Source organism: Salmo salar, chromosome 10 (genome assembly GCF_965601325.2).
Source record: "Salmo salar chromosome 10, fSalSal1, whole genome shotgun sequence".
Lineage (NCBI taxonomy): Eukaryota > Metazoa > Chordata > Actinopteri > Salmoniformes > Salmonidae > Salmo > Salmo salar.
In genome coordinates, this window is record NC_138300.1 from 33402460 (window position 1) to 33428512 (window position 26053).

General features: G+C 43.8%; 2 protein-coding genes across 2 annotated transcripts in view; one reads left to right on the forward strand and one right to left on the reverse strand.

The window, feature by feature from the left end:
* The first annotated feature begins 2902 nt into the window (after positions 1-2902).
* On the forward strand, positions 2903-5311 carry LOC106560267 (ras-like protein family member 11B). The gene is made up of 3 exons (XM_014122976.3): positions 2903-3169; positions 3276-3409; positions 4045-5311. The coding sequence occupies exons 1-3, from the start codon at positions 3058-3060 to the stop codon at positions 4540-4542; spliced, it is 744 nt and encodes a 247-aa protein (XP_013978451.1). The 5' UTR covers positions 2903-3057; the 3' UTR covers positions 4543-5311.
* A 657-nt stretch (positions 5312-5968) lies between these two features.
* LOC106560266 (sec1 family domain-containing protein 2) overlaps positions 5969-26053 on the reverse strand; it is a 169371-nt gene continuing 149286 nt past the window's right edge. The window contains exons 6-9 of the mRNA XM_014122975.3: positions 24388-24533; positions 10841-10975; positions 7983-8102; positions 5969-6473 (exon numbers count right to left, since the gene is read on the reverse strand). Of these exons, the coding sequence (XP_013978450.3) occupies positions 6381-6473; positions 7983-8102; positions 10841-10975; positions 24388-24533 (494 nt within the window). The 3' untranslated portion in view covers positions 5969-6380. The remainder of the gene's footprint in view (positions 6474-7982; positions 8103-10840; positions 10976-24387; positions 24534-26053) is intronic.

Consider the following 26053-nt stretch of genomic DNA (forward strand, 5'->3'; position numbering starts at 1 on the left):
GCAAATGGGTCAAAATAATTCATATTGGTCACTGCAAATGCTAACGCACTTGAGAGATATAAACAAATAAGTGAATAGCGCTATCCCTTCTTTTCTGTTTTCCAAATTCCCCCTGCTTTTTGCGTTTGCTTAGGAATCTTGACGCGAAAACGTTAAGGATGGCGCACATCCCACTATTATCAGAGACCAGGCATTGGCAGGGTTACAGGGAATTATCAAAATGACTGAGTGTTGATAGTGGGCAAGTTTACGTTTTCTGTTTTGGCATTAAGAGGGATGAAATCTGATGATTTGCATATCACCAACATCCATATAGTGATACACAAATCATACATTATCCAGACTTAACAAGTGTGACCCAAAGCATGACATCATGTCAGACTGTCCCTGTCCCCCAGATCACTGCATTTGTGTACTGAGGCCCAGTCTATGGCCTAAATGAATGCCTCTCCTCTCTGTCCTCTCCTCTTTGTGGGGCACTTCCATTACCCACCACGGGAAATCAGTCTTCACCTTTGTGTCAACAAGGACATCCTTCTGAGAATACATCCACATCACTCCCTCCCCCTGCCCCCTCCACCAGCCCAATTACCCTGTCAATCCCCTGCTGCTCCATGCCCTGTCCCCTCGAGGGTCCACGCCCCAGCTATAGATCACCCCCATTATGTCCCCTCTAGCCTTCTATTGCCACCCCTGTGGGAGTGACACCCCTACCCCTGGCTTATTCCTTGTTCTAGTCCCGTTATTTCATTATTCTCTCTGGATAATTGTCTGCTCTTTATGTTTCACTTAAAAAACAAAATGTTTTACCTTAATTTAACTAGGCAAGTCAGTAAAGAACAGATTCTTATTTTCAATGACGGCCTAGGAACAGTGGGTTAACTGCCTTGTTCAGGGGCAGAACAACAGATTTTTACCTTGTCAGCTCAGGGATTCGATCTTGTAATCTTTTGGTTACTAGTCCAACGCTCTAACCATTAGGCTACCTGCTGCCCCATTGTTGGACATAAGACTGTGATTGACGATCCCGGCGTTACAGTATATCTCTCTAAACAGTAACAACAACTATCCTTATAGTTTGGTAAGAGGATCAATTGATTTGCTATCTTGTTGTATGTATCACAGTATCATGCACCCGATAATGGGAAGTTTTATGACCCACATTGATAAAAACACAATCAATTCACTTTGTTAGTGCAACAATACACAATATATAATAATAGGACATGTGCTGTATTCCCCTCAGTGAGATGTTATATGGATGGATGACCTGGCACCTTAAACTCTTTATATAAATGACTCACAGCGTATCAGACATCTGAGTCTTTTATCGAGCTAATAAGCAGACATCACCGGTCCTTCAATAGGCTAACAGGCACCTAGACCTGCTAACGCCACACTTCGGACATGACGGTGACCGCCGAGCTCATCTCTATGAAGGCTCTGACGTGTCACCATTAGTCACCTGTATGGGGACAGGGTAGCGGGGGGACAGAGTGAGTGTCACCATCATGACATAATTTAGTAGGTGTAGTCAGGGCACAGTCACAAACCCTTTAGAGTAACAGCTGGCCAGCATGCACACAATATTTGGTTCTGGGTGCAGAGACTACTGTATCACCAACACAGATCCTGCAGCTAGAATTATGAAGCCGTTATCGTTGCAGTTCACTCACCAGTACAAAAGAGGCTCTTGAACATACTGATTATGGGTATGGTAAACATGGGGCTAGGGTGGGGCTGCAGCTTGGTTGTGATGCGGTGAGGTGGCCTGTGGGGGGCTTGTGCGTGTCGTGCTGTGCAGCTAGCAGGGGCCTGTCTGCTGACTAATTCTAGCCATTCATTTCACATTTCAGCGTCCCCGCCTGTCATCAGGGCTCTTATCAAAAATACATACCAGACCATAATCACACTACGACTGGCTGCCAACATACCTCAGGAGGCAGACACATGAACACGAATGAAAGATGGGGGGCAGAGAGAGGGAGAGAGGGAGACATAAGAAAGTGGGACAAAGAGAAGTGATAGGTTGAAAAAGAGAAGTAGGTTATTCAACAGCAGTATTTGAACTTATTTGACTAAATAAAGACAAAATGCTTTCTTTTGAAACACTGCTCTCTCAGCACACAGGCACTTACACTTCTGCCGCGGCATATGCTGCAGACACAAACACGAGCGCAATTGTCCCCATTATGAACAACTGTCCTGAGAAGGTGACTGTGAGCCCCTAGGTGATGACTACTGGGTCAGGGTGTCACCCAGTAACAGTTCTGGACCACTCACGACTCGTGGTTCTGTCCGTGTTGCTTTACTCAACAATTACAGTCAATCCATCTCTAAACATGGAATACATTTTTACTTTGCTGTTAGGCCTATTGTGCTGTGACGTGTTTTAGAGACTCTCCTGCAGATGTGCATATGTGTGCACGTTGTCCAATCATACTTATACACTCCTTTTATGCCTAAATTACTTTTTGGATATGTTAGGTTTCTACTTAGGATCAATAATTATCATACAATATCATTCACAATTTCACGTGTTTTATGTAAAAATCTAGACATTTTATTGGTCCACACATATATTCCATCAAATGTTGCTGTGGGTGTAGCGACGTTCTTGCGTTCCTGGCTCCATGCCATATAAGATTTCATATATCTGGACAATTACTATCGCTCCTGCCCCTCTACAGTAGTTATCAACACATTTTCTGTCAAATAAAGGATGTTTTGTTATTTCATCCGAACCGACCAACCTGTAGCACGGGGCATTCATTTTGACCGTGTGTTTGGCTCGCGGATCCACGTGAGGGGCGGCAGGGACAGGAGAGAGCGTGCTGTTGCCAGTAGCCAATCAGCGAGAAGCATTTCTTTGACTCTATAAAACCCACGGTGCTTTCACAGTGCACAGTATTCACACAGTTGGTTCAAGGGAACAATTGAGAGGTTGTTGTGTTTCGTTTTTAACTAATACAAGCGATTACTTTTGCTTCATCAGAGACATTATTGATCAATTTGGATTTAGCATCGTCTTGAAAACTGAACAAGGAATTAGTGAAAATGCGTCTGATCCAGAACATGTCAACCATCGCAGAGTTTGCGACCCCAGAGTGTCCGTCTAACCGGACCATCAAAATAGCGGTGATTGGGGGCAGCGGAGTTGGCAAAACAGGTAAATTGACAAATCAGTTCAACTAAATGTTGACAACTGTATTTTAGTAACTGATGTTATAAATTCATAGGCTACATGATGATTAACTTATGGTCTTCTATTCCAGCTCTGGTAGTAAGATTCCTGACAAGGCGCTTTATTGGCGACTATGAGAGAAACGCAGGAAACCTTTATTCAAGAGAGGTCCAAGTGGACGGAGAGCAGGCAGCCATCCAAGTCCAGGACACGCCGGGTGTTGATGTAAGTTCACTTTTTGCTATGTTTCCAAATGCCCTCGAGACCACTGCGTTTGAGTGCCCACAGACCAACATTTATTTAGGCTAGTACACCAGAGCCTGTCTGTGATCAGTGTGAGGTTTTCTAAATGAATAAATCAGTATCTTTTGTTGTCACACAACCATAGTAGGCTATTTGAAGTTTGAGCTTTCTGTTCAGTTCTTCCCTCCCTGCTCAGGGCAGTGGTCCAAACCTGCACTTTTTGTTCTTACTAAAAGTGCAGTTAAAAAATAAATAAAAAATACATTTTTTTTTTAAAGTCTGGCCTTCTAATTTCCCATTCAGAGAAGAGAATGTCTGAGCCAGGGGTAAATGATACCCCACTTGTCTCCTCAATCACCCTCACCCGGTTCCCCTTTACTCAGCAGGAGAGGAGTAACATTACAGCCCACTGGTTGACTAGACTACAGCAATCAATTTATTAAAACATACCTGTTGTGTAATGATGAGAACATATTTGGTCTGGCATGTATTTAAATCACTTAGCTACGAGGCTGTCCAGGTTGGATTTTATGAAGTTAATTCATGTGTTTTTAACAATGTTCTAAATGAGTTCCAATGTAACAGTTCTCTAATCATGATCTCCATGTTCTCCTCAGGTGACATGCAATGGCCTCAGCCTCCCTGATCATGTGACCTGCTCCATCCAATGGGCCGACGCTGTGGTGTTGGTCTACTCTGTGACTGACCGCCATAGCTTCGACCTGATTGGCCAGTTGCACCAGCTGGTGGCCCGCGCGGGCGGGGTCAACGTGCCGCCTGTCATCCTGCTGGCCAATAAGGCGGACCTGCTGCACATGAGACGGGTGGATGCCGAACAGGGCCCCCTGCTGGCGGCAGTGCTGGGCTGCTCCTTCTGCGAGGTGTCAGCTAGCGAGGACTACAACCAGGTTCATGGGGCCTTCCACAGGCTCTGCTGCCACATGGCCAAGCAGCAGCCCCAAGCCTCCCTGTCCTCCCACACCACAACTGGAGCAGCAGAAAAGAAGGGGCGCTCACCCCTCATCCCCAGGCCCAAGTCCCCCAACATGCAGGACCTGAAGAGGCGCTTCAAGCAGGCTCTGTCAGCTAAAGTCAGGACGGTCACCTCTGTGTGAGAAGTACTTGGGTTTGTCTACTACACAACATGGTCCAGAGTGGCTACAGAAAATACATTGAATGAGGAGAAACGAGGACAGAAGATTCCTGTCTCGTTTGGGGACTCAATCCTGTATGGCTAGAGCAGCCTGACCTGCGACGAGCAGCAGAGACAAAATGGAGGCTCAACTTTGACCTCTGACCGAAGTCACTGTCTGACAGGTGATGACCTGTGGGGTGAAACTGTTCACTGAGTCTGCAGATGTCTGCTATGAGGGACAGCAGCTGGGAGGTGTTGGTATGTCAACCCACCAGATGGGACAGAGGAGCTGAATGAAGCCCAGACACACTCCAGATTGTGTGAACACTGACATCTTCTCTTGGTAACAAAAGCCTTGAAGGATACTGCACAGAGTATTTTTAGCTGGCAGCAATTTAGTTTTTTTTCTTTTTTTCCCTCAGGCTGCCACTGTATGGCAATGCTAAAAGAGCACTGGCATTGTCAGACAAGCCATGCACTTGAGTCAGAGTGCTGAGTTTGTGACAGATGAGAACCTGAACAGTGAACAATCTCCAGTTCCCCAGTGCATTCCTTGTACAACAGCCAAAACCATCATTCTGCACATCATGGTAGTGAACTATGAGTGGAAGGCAGGATCACTGTGGGGCAGCAGGGAATGATATGGGGCTGGGTGGGATGTTGGGGTTATTTGTAATGCACTTTAACAAAGCCAAATGTTTGACTTATTTGTTATACTTTTGAAAATAAAATGATTGCATTCATGATGACTCTTGTCTTATAACCTCATGTGTAAAATACAAACAACTTATATATATGGGTCAGGTATGAACCAGGTAAAGACCTATGTATTATAGGTTAGGCTGTGTAGACATTATCTACAATGAAGCATACTACACCACACCTACCCATGAACATAGTCAAGGCTCGTCCTCAGAGGTGCTGTTCCTCAACCTGGGTGGTGTGACCGATGACAGTTGTAACCCTGGCAAAGACACCACAATGCTATTACAGTTATGTGAAAGTTCCTGTCACTAGTGAGGTTCAGTTCATGCTGATTTGATATGTGGTCTACTGTCCTATGATTGAGAATATCAGGCTCCAGTCAACGTGAAACACCCATCTGAACATGGAGAAAAAGCTTCAGGGCAGTTAGTGACATGGAGATGTGTAAAACTCAACTGTTGACCTCTGTTGGACAGACCATGGCCTGTCATTACCACAGAGGCCCTCCACATTCATCTGTCATGACTTAGCTCTCTCTCTGAGAACCAATGCAGAGTGTGAATGAGTTGGTGTAGTGGTTTAATTCTGTACTGTGCCAGGATATAAAAACCAGCAAGACGCCTCACGTTACTTCTCTCACCTGTAATGAGCTCACACATTGTATAGGACAGTCAGAACAACCTTAACTCATACCAACTAACTCAATGTATTCTGATTTAATTCAAACAAATATATTAAAGCAACTTGATTTGAATGTCATTGTTCTAAGTTGAACTTCAAGACAGAATCCTTTTTACCCCAGATTGAATCAAGTTTACATTCAGTACAGTTTGGAATAAATCCATGAACACTTAATTACCTTAATGTGATTTAGGGAGTACAAGGGATGGGACACAGCTCTGACTAAACTGAAGTAAACATTTAGGAATGCGTTTGAAAAAGCCTAAATAGATCATCTTTCTATCACCTAGTCTTATGTCTGAACCTCCACGTCTGGTCTGGTCTGCTCACACACCAATGACTCCAATCCATTACCAAACCACAAAACCTCAATGGAGCATCTAATCGCTCCTCTCCAGAAAGCGGTACGTGTGTGTGGTCCTTGTTCTGTGCTCACACACCGATGTCTGGCACCAGTCTTTGGGTGGTGAAGAGCAGCTCAGGGACATCTGTAGGTCTCAGCAGTCTGGTGGAGAGGACCAGCACCTGGGACAGACAGACATGGAGAGTCAGACTAGCTCGTGGCTAAATCAGCAACGGAGAAAGCCAACAGTTGGTTGTGTTCAGACAACTGGAGTAGACGTCCTGCTTTAAATAAGTAGATACTGAATGTGAACGGAAGCATTTCACTGTAAGGTCTACACCTGTTGTATTCAGCAGTTCACTGTAAGGTCTACACCTGTTGTATTCAGCAGTTCACTGTAAGGTCTACACCTGTTGTATTCAGCAGTTCACTGTAAGGTCTACACCTGTTGTATTCAGCAGTTCACTGTAAGGTCTACACCTGTTGTATTCAGCAGTTCACTGTAAGGTCTACACCTGCTGTATTCAGCGCATGTGACTAATACTATTTGATTTAATTTGACACCATAGAAATCATTCAAATTTATTTAGATAAAGATGAGTTTGTTGTGCCTTGCGCCCACATTCAGTATATGAGCCGATGACTCAGTTCATACATTAGACAAACCCAGGCTATTCACTTTCAACTGTATTTGAACAAATATCATATGTTTCATTAGTCCAAACAAAACCATTTTCTGACTGCTTTTAAATCTGGGTTAATTAATGACCAAGTCCTTAGAGGACCTATATGTTCCTGGAAGCCTTTATCAGAACACTACCAGCTGCAGACAGACAGATCGAGCAGGCTGAATGGGTTGGGGTCAGAGTGCGTGTTGAGGTCAGACGGTGTGTGGGCCGCTGGCTGCAGGTTGAGGGTCCTACAGTATGAGCCTCTCTCTTTCTTCTGTTGTTCTGATTAGAGATGTATTCATGACATCAGCCTTTGATGCTGCTCAGGCCTTTCATTCCCTCTAAACTCCATTATACATGCCTTTCATTAACACAGCTAGCCAGGGATTAGACTGTACTGCAGTACTCTGGCTTACAGTTCATTAACCACGTACACGCAACATACAATACACACGGATGTTTAGCGCATGGTTGAGTCAGAGTGTGTGTTGTAGCACACACAATACACAATCAGATGCATTACCACATCACACACAAAGAATGTACACGTGTGTATATAACATTAGTTCCTTTCGGCACTATCCATTGTCTGTCACCTGAGAATATGTCTCAGTGTGTGTGTGTGCACGCGTGCATGCGAGCGAGAGAGTGACTGTTTATATAATATATAGCTACTCTTGACTTTCTTCAACTCAGCACCCAGATTTTTGTGATCTTCCCCCTGTGTTTTATCCTCAGGCTCCTCTTTTGAGGTCACTCAGACTGATGACGAACCCTCGCAAAGCCATCACAGTGTGTTATGTAATGCCACCGAGCCATAACCTGGAGAGCTGTAGCCTAAAAAACACATTCATACCACAGCAGCGAAGACTGCACCTGGTCTCTCGCATCTCCTCTCCTCCTCTCCTCTGATTTATTTACACCTCTTTCCCCTCGCTCTCCAAATCCTCCCAATTTGAATTATTTGTTCGATACAAGCTCTGCCAGGTGAGTCGAGAGCAAGCGGCCGTGGTCTCTCACCTGTGTGCCCGGCTTGTGGGCGGAGACTACCTCACGGATCAGGCGGAGCTCAGAGGGAGTGACTCCTCCCACTAGGAAGAGAAAGAGCAGGGCGTGGTCGCTGGGGTGTGGACGGCTCACCTAGGGAGGGGTTAGGGATTGGGATAAAAATGAGCTTTGGCACAAGTTAACCATATCATAATTAAAGGTTATGCTATGGTTTGTGAGCTGAAACTCTAAAGACAATCTGTGGAGCCAGATTACAGTTCTGACTCCTCTCTGTCTCTCCCTATGTCTCTCTCCCCCCCGCTGTCCTTCAGTCTCTCCCCTCTCTGGTCTGAGTCACTGCCCAGCTGGAGGGCAGTGGTCAGAGTGGACTATTCAGCATGAAGGCTTTAAACAACACTCATTCCAGACACACACACGGATTTGTACATGAGTGAGAGTCAGGGGGTCTGGTGCGCCAGCTATGTGTGATTGGTTGGCCTACAGATAATGGCTGTGTTCTATTGGCTGGGGAGTGACGCCGAGATCACAACTACAGCCTTTGAATAATAACCGTGCAATCAAAGCTGCAGGGGGGTGGGGACTGGTCCGGGATGGCCAGACATGTGCATCAGAACTGTCTGCCTGGGCTGGCTCAACATGTGTCTTACAATAGGTAGCCTTTATCTGTCAGAGTGTTTGTGTTGGTGTGTGCAATGTGGTAGGTCAAATGGGTATGGGTCTTTGTATTCATACTACATACAGTATGTACTGTAGGAGTGCATTAGCTATACCTGCACACACACACAGAACAGCAGACCAGCATCTACATGTGCATCCTTAAAGAGATATGAACACCCACCTCCCATCTGGCAACACAAACCCACTGCACTGTAGCACCAACCAAGTGTCATGTGTACATGTGGAGGGAGGAGGGAAGAGGAGAAACACAGCAACACACACGCCTACGCCTAGACAGACAGACACACACTAAGGAACTACAGATGGGGTCTTTTGAGAGTTGTTCCCTAGACAGTGAAGACAGGGAGCTAGACAGTGAAGACAGGGAGCTAGACAGTGAAGACAGGGAGCTAGACAGGGAAGACAGGGAGCTAGACAGTGAAGACAGGGAGCTAGACAGTGAAGACAGGGAGCTAGACAGTGAAGACAGGGAGCTAGACAGTGAAGACAGGGAGCTAGACGGGGAAGACAGGGAGCTAGACAGGGAAGACAGGGAGCTAGACAGTGAAGACAGGGAGCTAGACGGGGAAGACAGGGAGCTAGACAGGGAAGACAGGGAGCTAGACAGGGAAGACAGGGAGCTAGACAGGGAAGACAGGGAGCTAGACAGGGAAGACAGGGAGCTAGACAGTGAAGACAGGGAGCTAGACAGTGAAGACAGGGAGCTAGACAATGAAGACAGGGAGCTAGACAGGGAAGACAGGGAGCTAGACAGGGAAGACAGGGAGCTAGACAGGGAGCTAGACAGTGAAGACAGGGAGCTAGACAGTGAAGACAGGGAGCTAGACAGTGAAGACAGGGAGCTAGACAGTGAAGACAGGGAGCTAGACAGTGAAGACAGGGAGCTAGACAGTGAAGACAGGGAGCTAGACAGTGAAGACAGGGAGCTAGACAGTGAAGACAGGGAGCTAGACAGGGAAGACAGGGAGCTAGACAGGGAAGACAGGGAGCTAGACAGTGAAGACAGGGAGCTAGACAGTGAAGACAGGGAGCTAGACAGGGAAGACAGGGAGCTAGACAGTGAAGACAGGGAGCTAGACAGTGAAGACGGAGCTAGACAGTGAAGACGGAGCTAGACAGTGAAGACAAGGAGCTAGACAGTGAAGACAAGGAGCTAGACAGTGAAGACGGAGCTAGACAGTGAAGACAAGGAGCTAGACAGTGAAGACAAGGAGCTAGACAGTGAAGACAGGGAGCTAGACAGTGAAGACAAGGAGCTAGACAGGGAAGACAGGGAGCTAGACAGTGAAGACAAGGAGCTAGACAGTGAAGACAGGGAGCTAGACAGTGAAGACAGGGAGCTAGACAGTGAAGACAAGGAGCTAGACAGTGAAGACAGGGAGCTAGACAGTGAAGACAAGGAGCTAGACAGGGAAGACAGGGAGCTAGACAGTGAAGACAGGGAGCTAGACAGGGAAGACAGGGAGCTAGACAGTGAAGACAGGGAGCTAGACAGTGAAGACAAGGAGCTAGACAGTGAAGACAGGGAGCTAGACAGTGAAGACAGGGAGCTAGACAGTGAAGACAAGGAGCTAGACAGTGAAGACAGGGAGCTAGACAGTGAAGACAAGGAGCTAGACAGTGAAGACAGGGAGCTAGACAGTGAAGACAGGGAGCTAGACAGTGAAGACAGGGAGCTAGACAGTGAAGACAAGGAGCTAGACAGTGAAGACAGGGAGCTAGACAGTGAAGACAGGGAGCTAGACAGTGAAGACAAGGAGCTAGACAGTGAAGACAAGGAGCTAGACAGTGAAGACAGGGAGCTAGACAGTGAAGACAGGGAGCTAGACAGGGAAGACAGGGAGCTAGACAGTGAAGACAGGGAGCTAGACAGTGAAGACAGGGAGCTAGACAGTGAAGACAGGGAGCTAGACAGTGAAGACAGGGAGCTAGACAGTGAAGACAGGGAGCTAGACAATGAATGTACATTGTGGTACAGACTAAAGGGTGTAACCATGTGTTTTATGGTTAAAGGTTATACTGTGCCGTGGTCAGTGAGTTTTATATGGGTGATTTACTGTATGGAGGGTGTGTATAGTTTTACTAGAGGTTTTATGGTTCAGAGAAAGTGACCTTTATTACCCTTTCCTAAATAACCCTCTCACGTGTGTGTGTGTCTTCTGCGTGTGTGTGTGGTTGGTTCAGTCTCTCACCTTCATGAACATACTGAAGCCAGTCTTGAGCATGTCGGTGAGGCCTCCAGACATGTGTTCTATGTCGGGAGACTCAGGTCTGTCTGGGTGGAAGATCTCCTCCAGAACCTGTCTGAGGAACGGACGGTACGTCGCCTGGAGAACACACAGGAACACAGAGGAACAGGGCCAGTCAAAACATATTCTACAAATATCACTAGTTACCAGCCTCTTTGTGCTTTGTCCTATTTTGTACTTGTGAGTTATGCCATAGTGACAACAAAGTGGAGGGCGAGCCATATATAACACAGGGATTATATAATGAGTGGGAGTGTGTATTGTCTCTGTGCTAGGTATGTATCTGGGTGAGTAGTGTCTGTCTGGGTTATTGGAATAAAGTTTGTGTTTGAAGAACCCTCAACAGTGGTGTGATCCTCTAGTCCCCTCCATCACTGGATGAATGAGAGATGGTGTGATGTGAATAACTATGAAGCGGAGTTAGAAACAGCTCATCTCTGTAGGGCAGGCCTCTTATTGAGATGGTCCATGCAGATGAGATGAGGGTATTGAGTTGTTTATAAGGGGGTTATTGTTGCTGGGGATGAAAATAGCTTTGTTTTCAGTTATGAGCCAGTATGTTGTGGAGGGTATTGTTGGAAACAAGTGTTTGTATGATAAGTGTTTATGTGTGTGTGGGTGTGCTGATGATTTGGTTTTAAATTGCCTTGTTATTGTGTGGTCTACCGTGGTGATTATTGTGAGGTACATTTACTGATTGCAGCCAGGTATTAGTCAGCCAGGTATTAGTCAGCCAGGTATTAGTCAGCCAGGCAGGCTGTTAGCTAGGTGAATATGGATGGATAGTCATTGTGACATGACCCAACCTGCTCCAAAAAATACCCCACCGCTCCAGACAGGCACGACATTCTGATAAACCCTGGCAGAACACTACACCTCTACAGGTACACACCCAGGAGGTGTACATTTCCCAAGCTGCATATGTCATCACTCCCCCCTAACACACACGCAGACATATACACACACTCACCAACCCTTCTCAGAGAGGAAGAGTTTCATAATTAAGTAGCCTTTTGGCTAATATATTTATTCTGTACTCATTCTATCCTTTCACACTAAAAGCGCACTATCACTTTAACACGCTACTGTATTCAGTTCAAAAGTTCTACTTTGGAGTGCTGAGCATGAAGGAGAGAGCACCTTGAAAAGACTATTATAAATAAAGTTATCAATGTTCACATTCTGAAGTTTATAAAGACAACCTAAGGATAAACACAGTAATGTTTTCCAATTGCACTTGACAAACTCCATACAAAGCTATTGTGTGTGGAGAGACAGAGACAAGAGAAAGAAAAAAGAGTGAAAGAGAGCAAGAAATAAAGAGAGGAATTCACTGAATGAAGGTTTAATCTGACCAGCTAGCCGGGCCTATAAAACAGTCCATTTTTAGATTACAAGGTAAAGCAGATTTCTTTTATGTGCGAGAAGTTCATATCCTGAGTTAACAATGCAGCCACAGTTAAGGTTTGGCAGAGCTTTATGAGAATTGTGTAAATAGCAGAGTGCTCAGAAGGGTCTGGAGCAAGGTTCCCTCTAAAATGCACCGGTACGGGAGCGCAGTAGCCCGAGACTGCTGTGCAGAAATATCAGCCCACAGAGAGATGAATGAGATTTCACTTGCTTGGCAATGTAAACATATGTTTCCCATGCCAATATGGCCCTTGAATTGAATTAACCATGAATTAACCAAACCATTCCGAGTCGATCGCCAGACATTTCTGTAAAAAACCCAACGATAAAGCCTTGTGTTCATATTTCTTTTTCTATTAGTCTCGGTCTGTTGAAAGTAGGTTCACCCGATTCAGCTGCACTGCGCCCAGAGTAGGCGAACTGTTGCCATTTTGAACCATTTCATGTGTCAATGTACAAACTCTGCCTTCCCGGAAGGCCCAGAGAGCAAGTGCACTACAGGCCTACCGCTGTCCAATCGGATGGCTCAGATTACTGTGTCTGCAGTACTTTAGCAGGCATAAGAAATCTACAGCGTGAGATTTCAAAAAGTTTAAAACCATGACTAGAGAGAGTGTCAAAGAATACATTAAAAAGATGCTGTTTTTATGAGTGGTGCCTGCTTCTGAACATCAGTCCAGTAAAATAAAAATGATTTACATGTATGCTCACTCAGCTGTGCCTCACAAGTAATACAACAATGGTGTGATCATATAGCCTACATCAAATTTTGAAATATAATTATAAAAAAAATGGCCTGAACAACAATGCATTGGCATGACAATTCAAGCAAAGCCAATGTGCAGTGATATTGTATTGGGCCTATAGCGTACTGCACAAACCTCATTGCTACAGTACTGTTTGCAGTGGTGACCCGTCATTCAGGGCAGGTGTGACAGACCTGTTTTGAGCCCCACCTGTCTGTTACTTGAACTCTGTGAAGCATTTATTTGGGCTGGTAACTAATAAACGTGTCCTCTGCAGCAGAGGTTGAGAGAATGCAGAGTGCGCAAAGTTGTCATCAAGGCAAAGGGTGGCTACTTTGAAGAATCTCAAATATAAAATATATTTAGATTTGTTTAACACTTTTTTTGTGTTATTTCACAGTTTTGATGTCTTCACTATTATTCTACAATGTGGAAACTAGTAAAAATAAAGAAAAACCCTTGAATGAGTGGGTGTGTCCAAACTTTTGACTGGTACTGTATATTTATATATATTTTGTTGTTGCCTGTTTTCTAGGTTATTTTGACATTAATACATGTCACATACCAGTTTGCAAACACATTGAGTTAATAATAAAGCCGCATAAGGCAGCTCCAAAAAGCAGGTGTTTCAGCCTAGCTCAGTGCTTTCTGTGGTGGTGCGGCCTCCAGCGGAAAATACGGAGCGTAGAGGTTGGTAATGTTCTCTAGTTGCGCCGTGATTGGTTCAGTGTTCTGTTACTCATGGGGACAATACGTCACTGCAAAATCTACGGGGAGAGCTAAAAGAATTCAAGCCCCTTGGGTGCTGCCATAGAGTTACATTAGAAGTTCCCATCCAAGAAGGCTCAAGGTCATTGGCCACAGATAAAATGACGTCAAATCACATTATATCTATCGTAGCTTTGATTGGACTGATCATGTCAACATCATACTTTCAGAATCTTAGCTAGCAAGCTAGACAAGCAGTCATCATCATGAATCAAGTTGACAATCTACTGGCAAATCCTTTTCAATCCTTGTCATATGAAGAGAAATTCGAGATAAAAAGTATCGGTGCTCATTGGCCATGAACATTGCACAACAAGTTGCAAATCACAAATTCAACAATGAGTGTTTTGGAAGGAATCAGTGACTAACTGCAAGTGTTGCAAAACAATCACTAGCCTGCTATCTATTCAGTGGAGTGGGTGTGTGGTCCAAGTCCGGGTTTAAGGGTCTCTTTTCCAAGCTTAAAGGGATAAACATTCACATGCAACACTAGGGCCAGAAAAGGTTGACTACATTGGCAACGCTGTCAATACAGTATGACTTCTGTTCAAAACAACTGGAAACTCGGAACTGTATATTTTACCCCTTTTTCTCCCCAATTTCGTGATATCCAATTGGTAGTTACAGTCTTGTTCCATCACTGCAACTCCCGTACGGACTCGGGAGAGGCGAAGGTCGAGAGCTGTGCGTCCTCCAAAACGCGACCCAGCCAAGCCGCACTGCTTCTTGACAATGTTTGCCCGGAAGCCAGCCTCACCAATGTGTCAGAGGAAACACCGTACACCTGGCGACCGTGTCAGCGTTCATTGCACCTGGCCCGCCACAGGAGTCGCTAGAGCGCGATGGGACAAGGACAACCCGGCTGGCCAAACCCTCCCCTAACCCGGACGACACTGGGCCAATTGTGCACCACCTCATGGGTCTCCCGGTCGTGGCCGGCTGTGACACAGTCTGGGATCAAACCAGGATCTGTAGTGACGCAGCTAGCACTGCGATGCAGTGCCTTAGACCACGGGAAAATATGTTTTGAACGGAATTTCAAGTCGGGAACTCTGGCCTCTTTCTAGAGCTCCGACCTGAAAAATCACTGATGTCATGATTCGACATTGTTTTTTTCCCCCAGTTCCCAGTTTTCTTGAAAGCACCATAAATCCAGAGACAGTCAGCCTTTGATGACAAAATTTGCCCACAAGAAGGACCCCCGCGCCACTTTCCTGCTCAAGTGAGCACAGGACAACAAGGTGAGTCAAAAATTGTATTGTATGCTGGTGCATAAATGATGTAATATGCCAGGGAGATATGTATACTGTAGCTAAGAAAGTAATACTAAGTGTACGTTGTGTAGTAAGCTGTTAGTAGCCCATGTGCCTCACCCTAATAATTTGGCCCCTTTCCCCCTCATAACTTAGCCTACTGTTCTGACTTAGTGGTGCACATGTAGCCTATAGCCTGTTTTAGAGAAATGTAATCATGGAATATTGTAAGAACTTTCATTGTCTGCTTATATGCCCCCTTTATTTATCCTACGGATCTAACTTGGTGCGGAGAGGGAATACTGTAAGAACGGCCCATGTTCTGAATTCTGTCGCTGTACATTTCAAAAGTAGGGGTTAGCCCCACCAAGATTTACATGATAAAATCGCAACTGACTGTTTGTAATTGGTTAATGTTGCATAGGCTTCCGTTTTTTAAGTCATGTAAAAAAATCTGAGTGGTAGAGCTCGGCTTGCATTTTGACACAGAAAGTCATTTGACATTACTTGGTGACCACTTCTAGAGTTTTCCCTGTAAACACTATCAACGTTTCCCTTTACTGTGGCAATTGTGATCGAATCAATGCAATATTAGCCACTTTCAATGCAACATACCAAAACAAAACAAACTATGCAAGAGATTTTGTTGTAGGCGCATCAGAGTACTCAGCCCGTACTACTCTACACAGACCTGTGCGGCATAAACAAATCAGAGCTGCTGTAGGCCTACATGCAAACAGACCATTGCCATATATGGACTTGTGCCATTTACTTTGAACTGGACTGTGTATACAGCATGAGCTGTAGATGAGTAGATGTGCTTGTTTTGAGATCAAAGCGAGAGCTGCATGTAGTCACATGTGCACATTTTGTTAATATCCTTTGCTATTTAGTGAGTTATTAGCCCAGTTATAGATCCTTTGTAGTCAGCAATAGGGGAGTGATTGCTTCCTACAAGAGCAGAAAACGCATACATTTCTTGACATGTTTAAAAAGCTAGTCAGGTAAAGAGCTTTTTTTTGTCTTAAAGGGGCAGTGTTGTATTTTGAGACAGGCTTGAATAAGCTAAGTAGCCAATAGACAGAGGGTAGCGTAATTTGTCTGATTCTCTGTAATAATTGTATGGGAATGATAATGCATTTTATTATTTTGTGGTTTCTTGCATCAAACAACATTTTCAGTCTGAAGGACAAGTGGATAAAAAGGTTAATGTAAAACCCTGCATGTTTTTTTTTTAAAGTCTTATGGAATGGCCTACATTGAACACCACACATTGGCTGGTAGTGTAGGCTGAATGATAGAACAGCAATTTCCATGTTCAAATGTTATGGCATGCATTTTCTCCATTGTTTTTGATGGCAGGCCACTCTGGTAGGCCTACATTATGATCAAATAGCCACAGTAGCCTACATTGCCAATGTTAAACCTGAAACTAAAAGTAGGTACAGCCTCAGTGTTCACAGTAAACGCGCGCTGGAAGTTGAACAGAATTTTCTCAACGTTCTAGTTTACGCTCAGCAGACCTGAAATTGGCTCTGTGCCGAATTTGTTTTGCGAGAACATTGTTCTGTAGGTTAGCTTCTTTCTAGAAAGGGTAGCTAACACACACACACACGCGCAAAACTGTGCTCTCAATACTTGAAGAGATAGATTTTCTTGACACCTAGCAACCAGTATCAACACAGAGCAAAGAGTTCCATCCTCCTCTGCTTGACTCATGTGTGATACAGTAATATCCAGGTAGACACACCCTTCTGACCTCAAACATGGCATCCGCACACCTTTGACACCTGTCAACCAGATTCACCCCATCAGTATCTAATGAAGTGATTCTACCTCATGCTGACAGCCATCTCAGCCATATTAGGAATGTGTGGTGAGACTGACTGTGTTATATAAAAGCAACATTTTATTTAAAAAAAACATCATCCAGCACTTCAACTTCCCCATGCAAATATATGTCAGCTAAGTGAGCAAACACAAACAAACCTGGGAGTAAACACATGACTAACTCATCTAAACACGCATTCACATACAGAGAGAAAGAGAGGTTTGAACACATTAGCCTACGCGTTCAAATTAAACAAACAAACCAATTCATTCATCTCCCCATCCTCCCACAAGATAAAACAGTCCTTTATAGCCTCATCTTTAGTCATCCGGCTATCACCCAGGCCTCCCATGACATTTGGATTGAATTTCCCTGTTACTAATATATATTCATTCCCCCTGGGACTCACCTACTAAAGAGGAGGATAACAAATGATTCACGCCAAACACCCACACTATCAACAACAGTATAATTAAGCAATAAGGCAAGGGGGGTGTGGTATATGGCCAATATACCATGGCTAAGGGATGTTCGTAGGCACAACGCACCCCCGAAGTGTCTTATTGCTATTATAACTTGGTTACCAATGTAATTAGATCAGTAAAAATAAATGTTTTGTCATACCCGTGGTATACGGTCTGATATACCATGGCGGTCAGCCAATCAGCATTCAGGGCTCGAACCACCCAGTTTATAATGGAGGTTAGAATGACCTGGATTATCAGTTAATATAACATGTCTCTAGCTGGCTTCAAGTTCCAAAAGCTGGTCTAGGATTAGCTCTAAACCATGAAAAAATTAAACCAACACTGTCCGCGAGTCTATGGATAGAACTTTGTATTGTGTGTTGAGAGCGAATAAGTCCCACTTAGTTTGCTGAGTGCTTCCTGCTGAATAGGTGGACCTTCCTCCGTTTAGCCCCAAGAATTACAAGAGTCTCGTCAGACTCCTCAGAGAGTGGTTACTATAGCAATGGAAGTATTACTTTATGTAAGACTAACAATGCCACTGCAACCTTCCAACCAAAACAAATATCCTTTCTAGGCTTCTCAGTACAGTGTGTGGGTGTGTGTGTGTGTGTGTGTGTGTGTGTGTGTGTGTGTGTGTGTGTGTGTGTGTGTGTGGGTAAACTCAATGGAAGTGTCTCCTTGGAAGTGTCTCCCACTGTTGCGGTGTTAATGATAGGTCTTGTTGGAAGTGTCTCCCACTGTTGCGGTGTTAATGATAGGTCTTGTTGGAAGTGTCTCCCACTGTTGCGGTGTTAATGATAGGTCTTGTTGGAAGTGTCTCCCACTGTTGCGGTGTTAATGATAGGTCTTCTTGGAAGTGTCTCCCACTGTTGCGGTGTTAATGATAGGTCTTCTTGGAAGTGTCTCCCACTGTTGCGGTGTTAATGATAGGTCTTCTTGGAAGTGTCTCCCACTGTTGCGGTGTTAATGATAGGTCTTCTTGGAAGTGTCTCCCACTGTTGCGGTGTTAATGATAGGTCTTCTTGGAAGTGTCTCCCACTGTTGCGGTGTTAATGATAGGTCTTCTTGGAAGTGTCTCCCACTGTTGCGGTGTTAATGATAGGTCTTCTTGGAAGTGTCTCCCACTGTTGCGGTGTTAATGATAGGTCTTCTTGGAAGTGTCTCCCACTGTTGCGGTGACAGAGAGAGACAGAGAGAGACAGAGAGAGAGAGAGACAGAGAGAGAAGGGCAGAGAGACAGGGGCAGACAGAGAGATAGAGAGAGAGAGAAGGGCAGAGAGACAGGGGCAGACAGAGGGATAGACAGAGAGAGAGAGAAAGGCAGAGAGAGGGGCAGAGAGAGAGAGAGAGAGAGAGAGAGAGAGAGCGAGAAAGAGAGACAGAGGCAGGCAGAGAGACGGTCAGACAGAGAGCGAGATTATCTACTTCACTTGCTTTGGCAATGTTAACATATGTTTCCCAATTGAGAGAGGCAGCGAGACAGGGGCAGGCAGAGAGACATGGACAGAGAGAGAGAGAGAGAGAGAGGCACAGGGACAGGCAGAAAGAGAGGAAAGCAGAGACAAAGCCAGAGAGACTGACAGACAGGAACAAAGAGAGCCAGAGATACTGACAGACAGGCACAAAGCGAGCCAGAGATACTGACAGACAGGAACAAAGAGAGCCAGAGACACCGATTGTAAGATTTGTAATTACTTACTCGCAGTGATTACATTTGACATAGTGCTGTTACACTCTGGGAAAAAGAACATTGGGTTCTTAAGTGTCTGAAAGAAAAATGCCTCCCCCTCTCACTGTCTGACCGTGAGGTTATCATAAACAAAGACATCTTGACCTGAAGACATCAAGTTGACTAGAAGAGTGACTCAGTGGGGAGAGACGTGGTGATGAGTGTTTCTGTATTTTTTGAGTTTCTGTCAAGAAAAGCCAGTAACTCACAGATACAAAGCTCTGATCCATTTAATTCTACTCACATTCATCATTCAACAGGAACAGAGAGAGTACTAACACATAGCACACCCACAGCTGTCTTACTATACTTGTGAAGACTTTTTGGCGACCAAGAATTGATTCCCATTTAAAATCTTAAAGCCCTAAACCTAACTTTCCTCTTAAGCCCTAACCCCAACTTTAATCTTACATTTACATTTTAGTCATTTAGCAGACGCTCTTATCCAGAGCGACTTACAGTAGTGAATGCATACATTTCATACATTTTTTTCTCGGTACTGGTCCCCCGTGGGAATCGAACCCACAACCCTGGTGTTGCAAACACCATGCTCTACCAACTGAGCTACACGGGACTCTTAAACCCTAACCCTAAACCTAAACACTAACCCCTAATTCTAATCCTAACCTCTAAACCTAAAATAGCCTTATACAAGTAAGGACTGGAAAAATGCCCTCACTTCTCTGTATTTTACTTGGTTTACTATTTGTGTGAGGACTTTTGATACTCACAAGTATACTAAAATGTGCACTCACGCACGCACGCATACACACACACACACTAAAATCTAAGGGCACAGCTATTATGCAGAGGCTTTGCGACTGTTTGGGGCCAGGCAGACAAAGAGAACTAGAATGCAGATACTAGATGGGGTTGTAACTTTTACTACCCTGAAATAAACATGATAATACTGTATATCCAACTCTTTATGAGCTCTGGCTGGGGGAAGGTACAGTCAGAGGAAATGTATTGAAGGTAGATTGGATTGCAATATATGTCATGAAATATACATAATTAAACCTACGTCATTAAATAGTCTATAAATACCTGCAATTATCAGATATCTTAAGCAGCTTATTGTAAGGTGAGGGGAAAATAAGAGTGAAAGTAGGAGACATGCTAACATCTACAGGACACCGTTTTCAATTTTCAAAAGTGATCTATCTGGATTTCGCCTATCGAATAGGATTAAATGCATAGAAATAGAATGAATAGAACGGACAAATGATTGACTTTAATGGTGACTCCCGTTCTATTCATTCTATTTCTCTATGCCAGGGGTTCTTAAACCTTTTCAGCCTGGGACCCAAATTAAAAATGTGTTTTCCTGGGACCCAAGCTTAGGAACATATGCAACTATACGTAAATATTGGTACATTTCAATGCACTTACGCCTAAAAAAATGCAATATAGGCAAAAACAAATAACAATGAAATACCCATAAATATATTTTCATGTTTTTTCTTCCCCATTAAAAACACTCCTACATAGCTGTCTAGGTTGGAACTGTTGCTGTTAAAATACAATAAATAATTTCATTCTGAACTGAACTGGAATAAATGGATTGATCACATCACACAGATGTATAACTGAACACACACACACACACACACACACACACACACACACACACACACACACACACACACACACACACACACACACACACACACACACACACACACACACACACATGCCTTTTGATCGTGCAACCCTAAGTAACAGTACAGATCAAAACATTCAGGCCTACTGTACATCTTACTGTATACATTATTGTTGATAGAAAGTCTAGGTTGGAACTATTGCTGTTAAAATACATATTTTTTATTCTAAACTGGAATAAACTGATTGATCACATCACACAGATGTAGACCAGAACACACAGTCCTAATGAGAGGTGTGTGGCTGGTTGAAGTTTTCAACAAGCAAGTCTATTCTGGGCTCAGTTTTTCACAGTGCAACACTGGTCATGCTCAGCATTGACACCGTTTCTGTACTTGACAACCCTGACTCGCATAGGTATGTGGTGCCAAACTGGATCAGAACATCTACTGCTTTTTCAGTCAGGCTGGAGACCGCTTCCTGCTGCAGATGAGCAACCCAGAACTGTGTGAGTGTTTGTCTCAAAAAGCATCTTGCTTAAATACGTTTATTCCAGTTCAGAATAAAACATGACTAATTGTAACAGCAACAGTTCCAAAAATAATTTATACAGTAAAATGTACAGTAGGCCTGATCATTTCTACAGTAAAATGTACAGTAGGCCTGATCATTTTTCATCTTGACCTGTACTGTTTCTTAGGGTTGCACGATCAGTAGCTACTAGCTTGCTTTGGCTAACGTTAGCTATTAGCTGTGTAACGTTACAAGGCCAGGGGATTGTTTGAAAGAGAAACTCACATCTATTACTATGAGAGATAGTACTCTCTTATTTCTGCTCATCATCGCCTGTTATAAAATGACAACAATGCCTTGTTAGCTGACTTACTTTTGCACTGTCGAAGCAGTTTCCTGAAGCCTTCTGCCCTGTCCTGAAAGAACTCCCTCGGTTTACCATCATGATGTGGATGTTTGGTCATGTCGTTTTAATTTGTTTCGTTTTGAGAGACTCATTACTAAGCACTTCCCCACACAAAACACATTGTGGGTGCTCCTCATTATTTCTCAAAGTTTGTATGAAAGAGACAGAAACTCATCACTGTATTTGCGTTTCTGACGATTGAGCTCAGTCAGAACTTGTGGCTAGCATGAGTCTGAATTGGAAAACACTAAATAAACAACAACAAGAATTGTCTATCCAAAATAGAGATGTATAGGTAAACCACTTCTTCAATGTTTTTGGCTCTATAACAAAGAACAAACAGCAAAAACATATACATGATCAAATACATGATCAAATACAAAATCTTACAATCAACTATTAAAGACTACCAGAACCCACTGGATTCTCCAATTACCTTGAATGAACTATAGGACAAAATAAAAACTCTCCAACCCAAAAAGGCCTGTGGTGTTGATCGTATCCTCAATGAAATGATAAAATATACGGACAACAAATTCCAATTGGCTATACAATTTTTTTTTAACATCCACCTCAGCTCTGGAATCTTCCCCAATCCACAAAAGTGGAGACAAATTTGACCCCAATAACTACCGTGTGATATGCGTCAACAGCAGCCTTGGGAAAATCCTCTGCATTATCATTAACAGCAGACTCGTACATTTCCTCAGTGAAAACAATGTACTGAGCAAATGTCAAATTGGCTTTTTACCAAATTATCGTACGACAGACTACATATTCACCCTGCACAGCCTAATTGACAAACAATCAAACCAAAACAAAGGCAAAGTCTTCTCATGCTTTGTTGATTTCAAAAAAGCCTTTGACTCAATTTGGCATGAGGGTCTGCTATACAAATTGATGGAAAGTGGTTTTGGGGGAAAAACATACGACATTATAAAATCCATGTACACAAACAACAAGTGTGAGGTTAAAATTGGCAAAAAACACACACATTTCTTCCGACAGGGCCATGGGGTGAGACAGGGATGCAGCTTAAGCCCCACCCTCTTCAACATATATATCGACGAATTGGCGAGGGCACTAGAACATTCTGCAGCACCTGGCCTCACCCTACTAGAATCTGAAGTCAAATGTCTACTGATGATCTTCTGCACAGATTCTGCCAGACCTGGACCCTGACAGTAAATCTCAGTAAGACCAAAATAATGGTGCTCCAAAAAAGGTCCAGTCGCCAGGACCACAAATACAAATTCCATCTAGACACCGTTTCCCTAGAGCACACAAAAAAACGATACATACCTTGGACTAAACATCAGCGCCACAGGTAATTTCCACAAAGCTGTGAACGATCTGAGAGACAAGGCAAGAAGGGCATTCTATGCCATCAAGAGGAACATAAAATTCGACATACCAATTAGGATCTGGCTAAAAATACTTGAATCAGTTATAGAACCCATTGCCCTTCATGGTTGTGAGGTCTGGGGTCCGCTCACCAAGCAAGAATTCACAAAATGGGACAAACACCAAATTGAGACTCTGCATGCAGAATTCTGCAAAAATATCCTCAGTGTACAACGTAAAACACCAAATCATGCATGCAGAACAGAATTAGGCCGATACCTGCTTATTATCAAAATCTAGAAAAGAGCTGTTAAATTCTACAACCACCTAAAAGGAAGCGATTCCCAAACCTTCCATAACAAAGCCATCACCTACAGAGAGATGAACCTGGAGAAGAGTCCCCTAAGGGTGAAATACCACAGTGTGCCATCACAGCAGCAAGATTTGTGACCTGTTGCCACAAGAAAAGGTCAACCAGTGAAGAACAAACACCATTGTAAATACAACCCATATTTAGGTTTATTTATTTTCCCTTTTGTACTTTAACCATTTGCACATTGTTACAACACTGTATATATACATAATATGACATTTGTAATGTCTTTATTCTTTTGGAACTTCTGTGAGTGTAATGTTTACTGTTCCTTTTTATTGTTTATTTTACTTTTGTATATTATCTACTTTACTTGCATTGGCAATGTTAACATATGTTTCCCATGCCAATGAAGCCCCTTGAATTGAATCCATTCACTACATCTAATCATTCAGTTTCCTGTCAACACAATGCCTTCCTCATCAGCTCTTAGATCACAGTAGAGGCTCAGGAGAGTGGAAGTGGAATGATCTGGCTATTCTTTTGTGTTGTTTAGTCATTGTTGTTTTTCCTACTGAAACCGGAGGATAAAGCCAAGCCATTCACAGGTGCCTGGCTGCCTGCAGTGCCCTCCTCCAAACACACACTAACTCACTCTAAAGAGGAGGAAGACTGTGTGTGCTACATAGGAAAAACGCGCCACTCTGACACACAATGATGTGAGAGATTCATTCAGAAGACTGTGGCTCTGACGCAAGACTGGGATGAGAGGGAGAAAGGAAGAGCAGAAGTCAAAGTATTCTATTCTACCTGGGACTGACGTCAATGTCATTGCCACTAGAGTGTCTGTGAAAGAGGGGAGGAGAAAGTGGAGAATAACTGCCTGGGATCTATGGAGATACAGTATGTACGTATGAGCAGAACATTTATCTATAGTTGAACAGCTGAATAGACAAAAGGAGATAGGCGTGAACAGTAACGTGGTCAGAAACTCGATACTAGGAAATAGTAATGCGTTCTGGAGGATGCTGTGGAGGTGTGTTGTAGAGGGACTGGGTTCCCTGATACCAATGACGTTATTGAGGTGTGTTAGTGAACGACTGACCTGGTGTACTCCATCGCTGGCTGTGTAGACAGAGTTGAGCTGTTTGAGGTGGTCTCGGGCGTGGCTCAACTCTCTGAGGGTGTCAAACACCCCCTCCACAGCCGTATGGGCCCTCTCCATGGTGAGCTCTTCAATACTTCCACACCCTACAGAGAGAGAGAGAGAGAGAGAGAGAGAGAGAGAGAGAGAGAGATACACACACACAAAGCAAAAATGTACCAGTGAATGTCCTCCTCACGTCTAAATCAACATTTTATTTCATGTTGCCCCATTTCAAAAAAGTACTTGGGGAAGAAAATGTTGTGTTCTGATTATGAGGTGGAATTTGCTATCAAGGCCCCAAAAAGTCTGAGAATCCATGTCCTAAATAACTCAGTGTCCTGTGCATTGGACTAGACTACCATGGTAAAGCCAGGAGAAAGAGTACTAAAGGCCCTTAATTTACCAGAGAATGTCCTCCTCACGTCTAATCAACATTTCATATGGCCCCATCTCCAAAAAGTGCATGGGGAAGAAAAGGTTTGGTCAATAATACAACCAAAAAGACAGAGGCAGAGACAGAGACAGAGGGACACAGAGACAGAGGGACAGAGACAGCGGGGGGGGGGGGGGGGCTCTCCATGCCCAGGTCGGAGTGCTGATGGCTAGGGGTAGGTAACATTGGCACCTACGTCTATCTCTCCCTGCTAAGGAATGTGGTTGTCGTTGGTTAATGAGAAGGTCGCGTGGTATTAAGACATACAGTATAAAATCAAACATGAAACCACATCAGTAGGACAGACACTCAGGGAGACAACACCTGGGATGAATACTTGTGCATAGTGATGACTACAGCAGGACCACTGCCAAACAGCACACTTACATAAGATCCTCTGGGGTTGTTTTCTCCTAATGGAGCCATTATATATGTAGGCTACTAGCCTAGAGGTTATAGTTCAGTCCAAAGCCTCCATATCAAAAGGAATACTTTGCTACCATACTGACCAATCACTCTCTCAGTCTGGGGCTCTAAGCTTCTGTATCCTCCCTAATCAGGAACACAACTACTGACCAACAGATTAACCCTGTGGATTTACTTCCTGTGAGCTAAGAGCAGAAAGCAACCCAATATAAACCCAGTAAACCCAAAGTATAGAACAAGATAATTGGTTAGAAACAGTACTACTATTGAGAGTTAAGTGCGCTGCCTGTTTTCTTTGTATATTAGATTTACCAGACACCTCATGTCAATGAGCATGCGTGACTTGAAAACCCCTTATTCATGACAGGGTTTCCACCAAACCATGAAACAAAAGCAAAGCATTTAATTTAACTACATTTTACATTTACATTTTAGTAATTTAGCAGACGCTCTAATGTATGTGTGTGTGCAGTATGTCTACACACAAAAATCCATATTTGCCATAAATATTCATAAAACCTCTTTCAGATTAAATGCATTTTGTTCATTAACACAACTGAACTGGAGTTGTGCCCATGTATAACTGGATATACACCGAGTGTACAAAACCTTAGGAACACCTTCCTCTTTTGCCCTCAGAACAGCCTCAATTCATTGGGGCATAGGCCAGCATCCCTGTGGAACACTTTCGACAGCTTATAGAGTACAAGCTGTCAAAGCACCCACAGGGATGCTGGCCCATGTTGACTCCAATACTTCCCACAG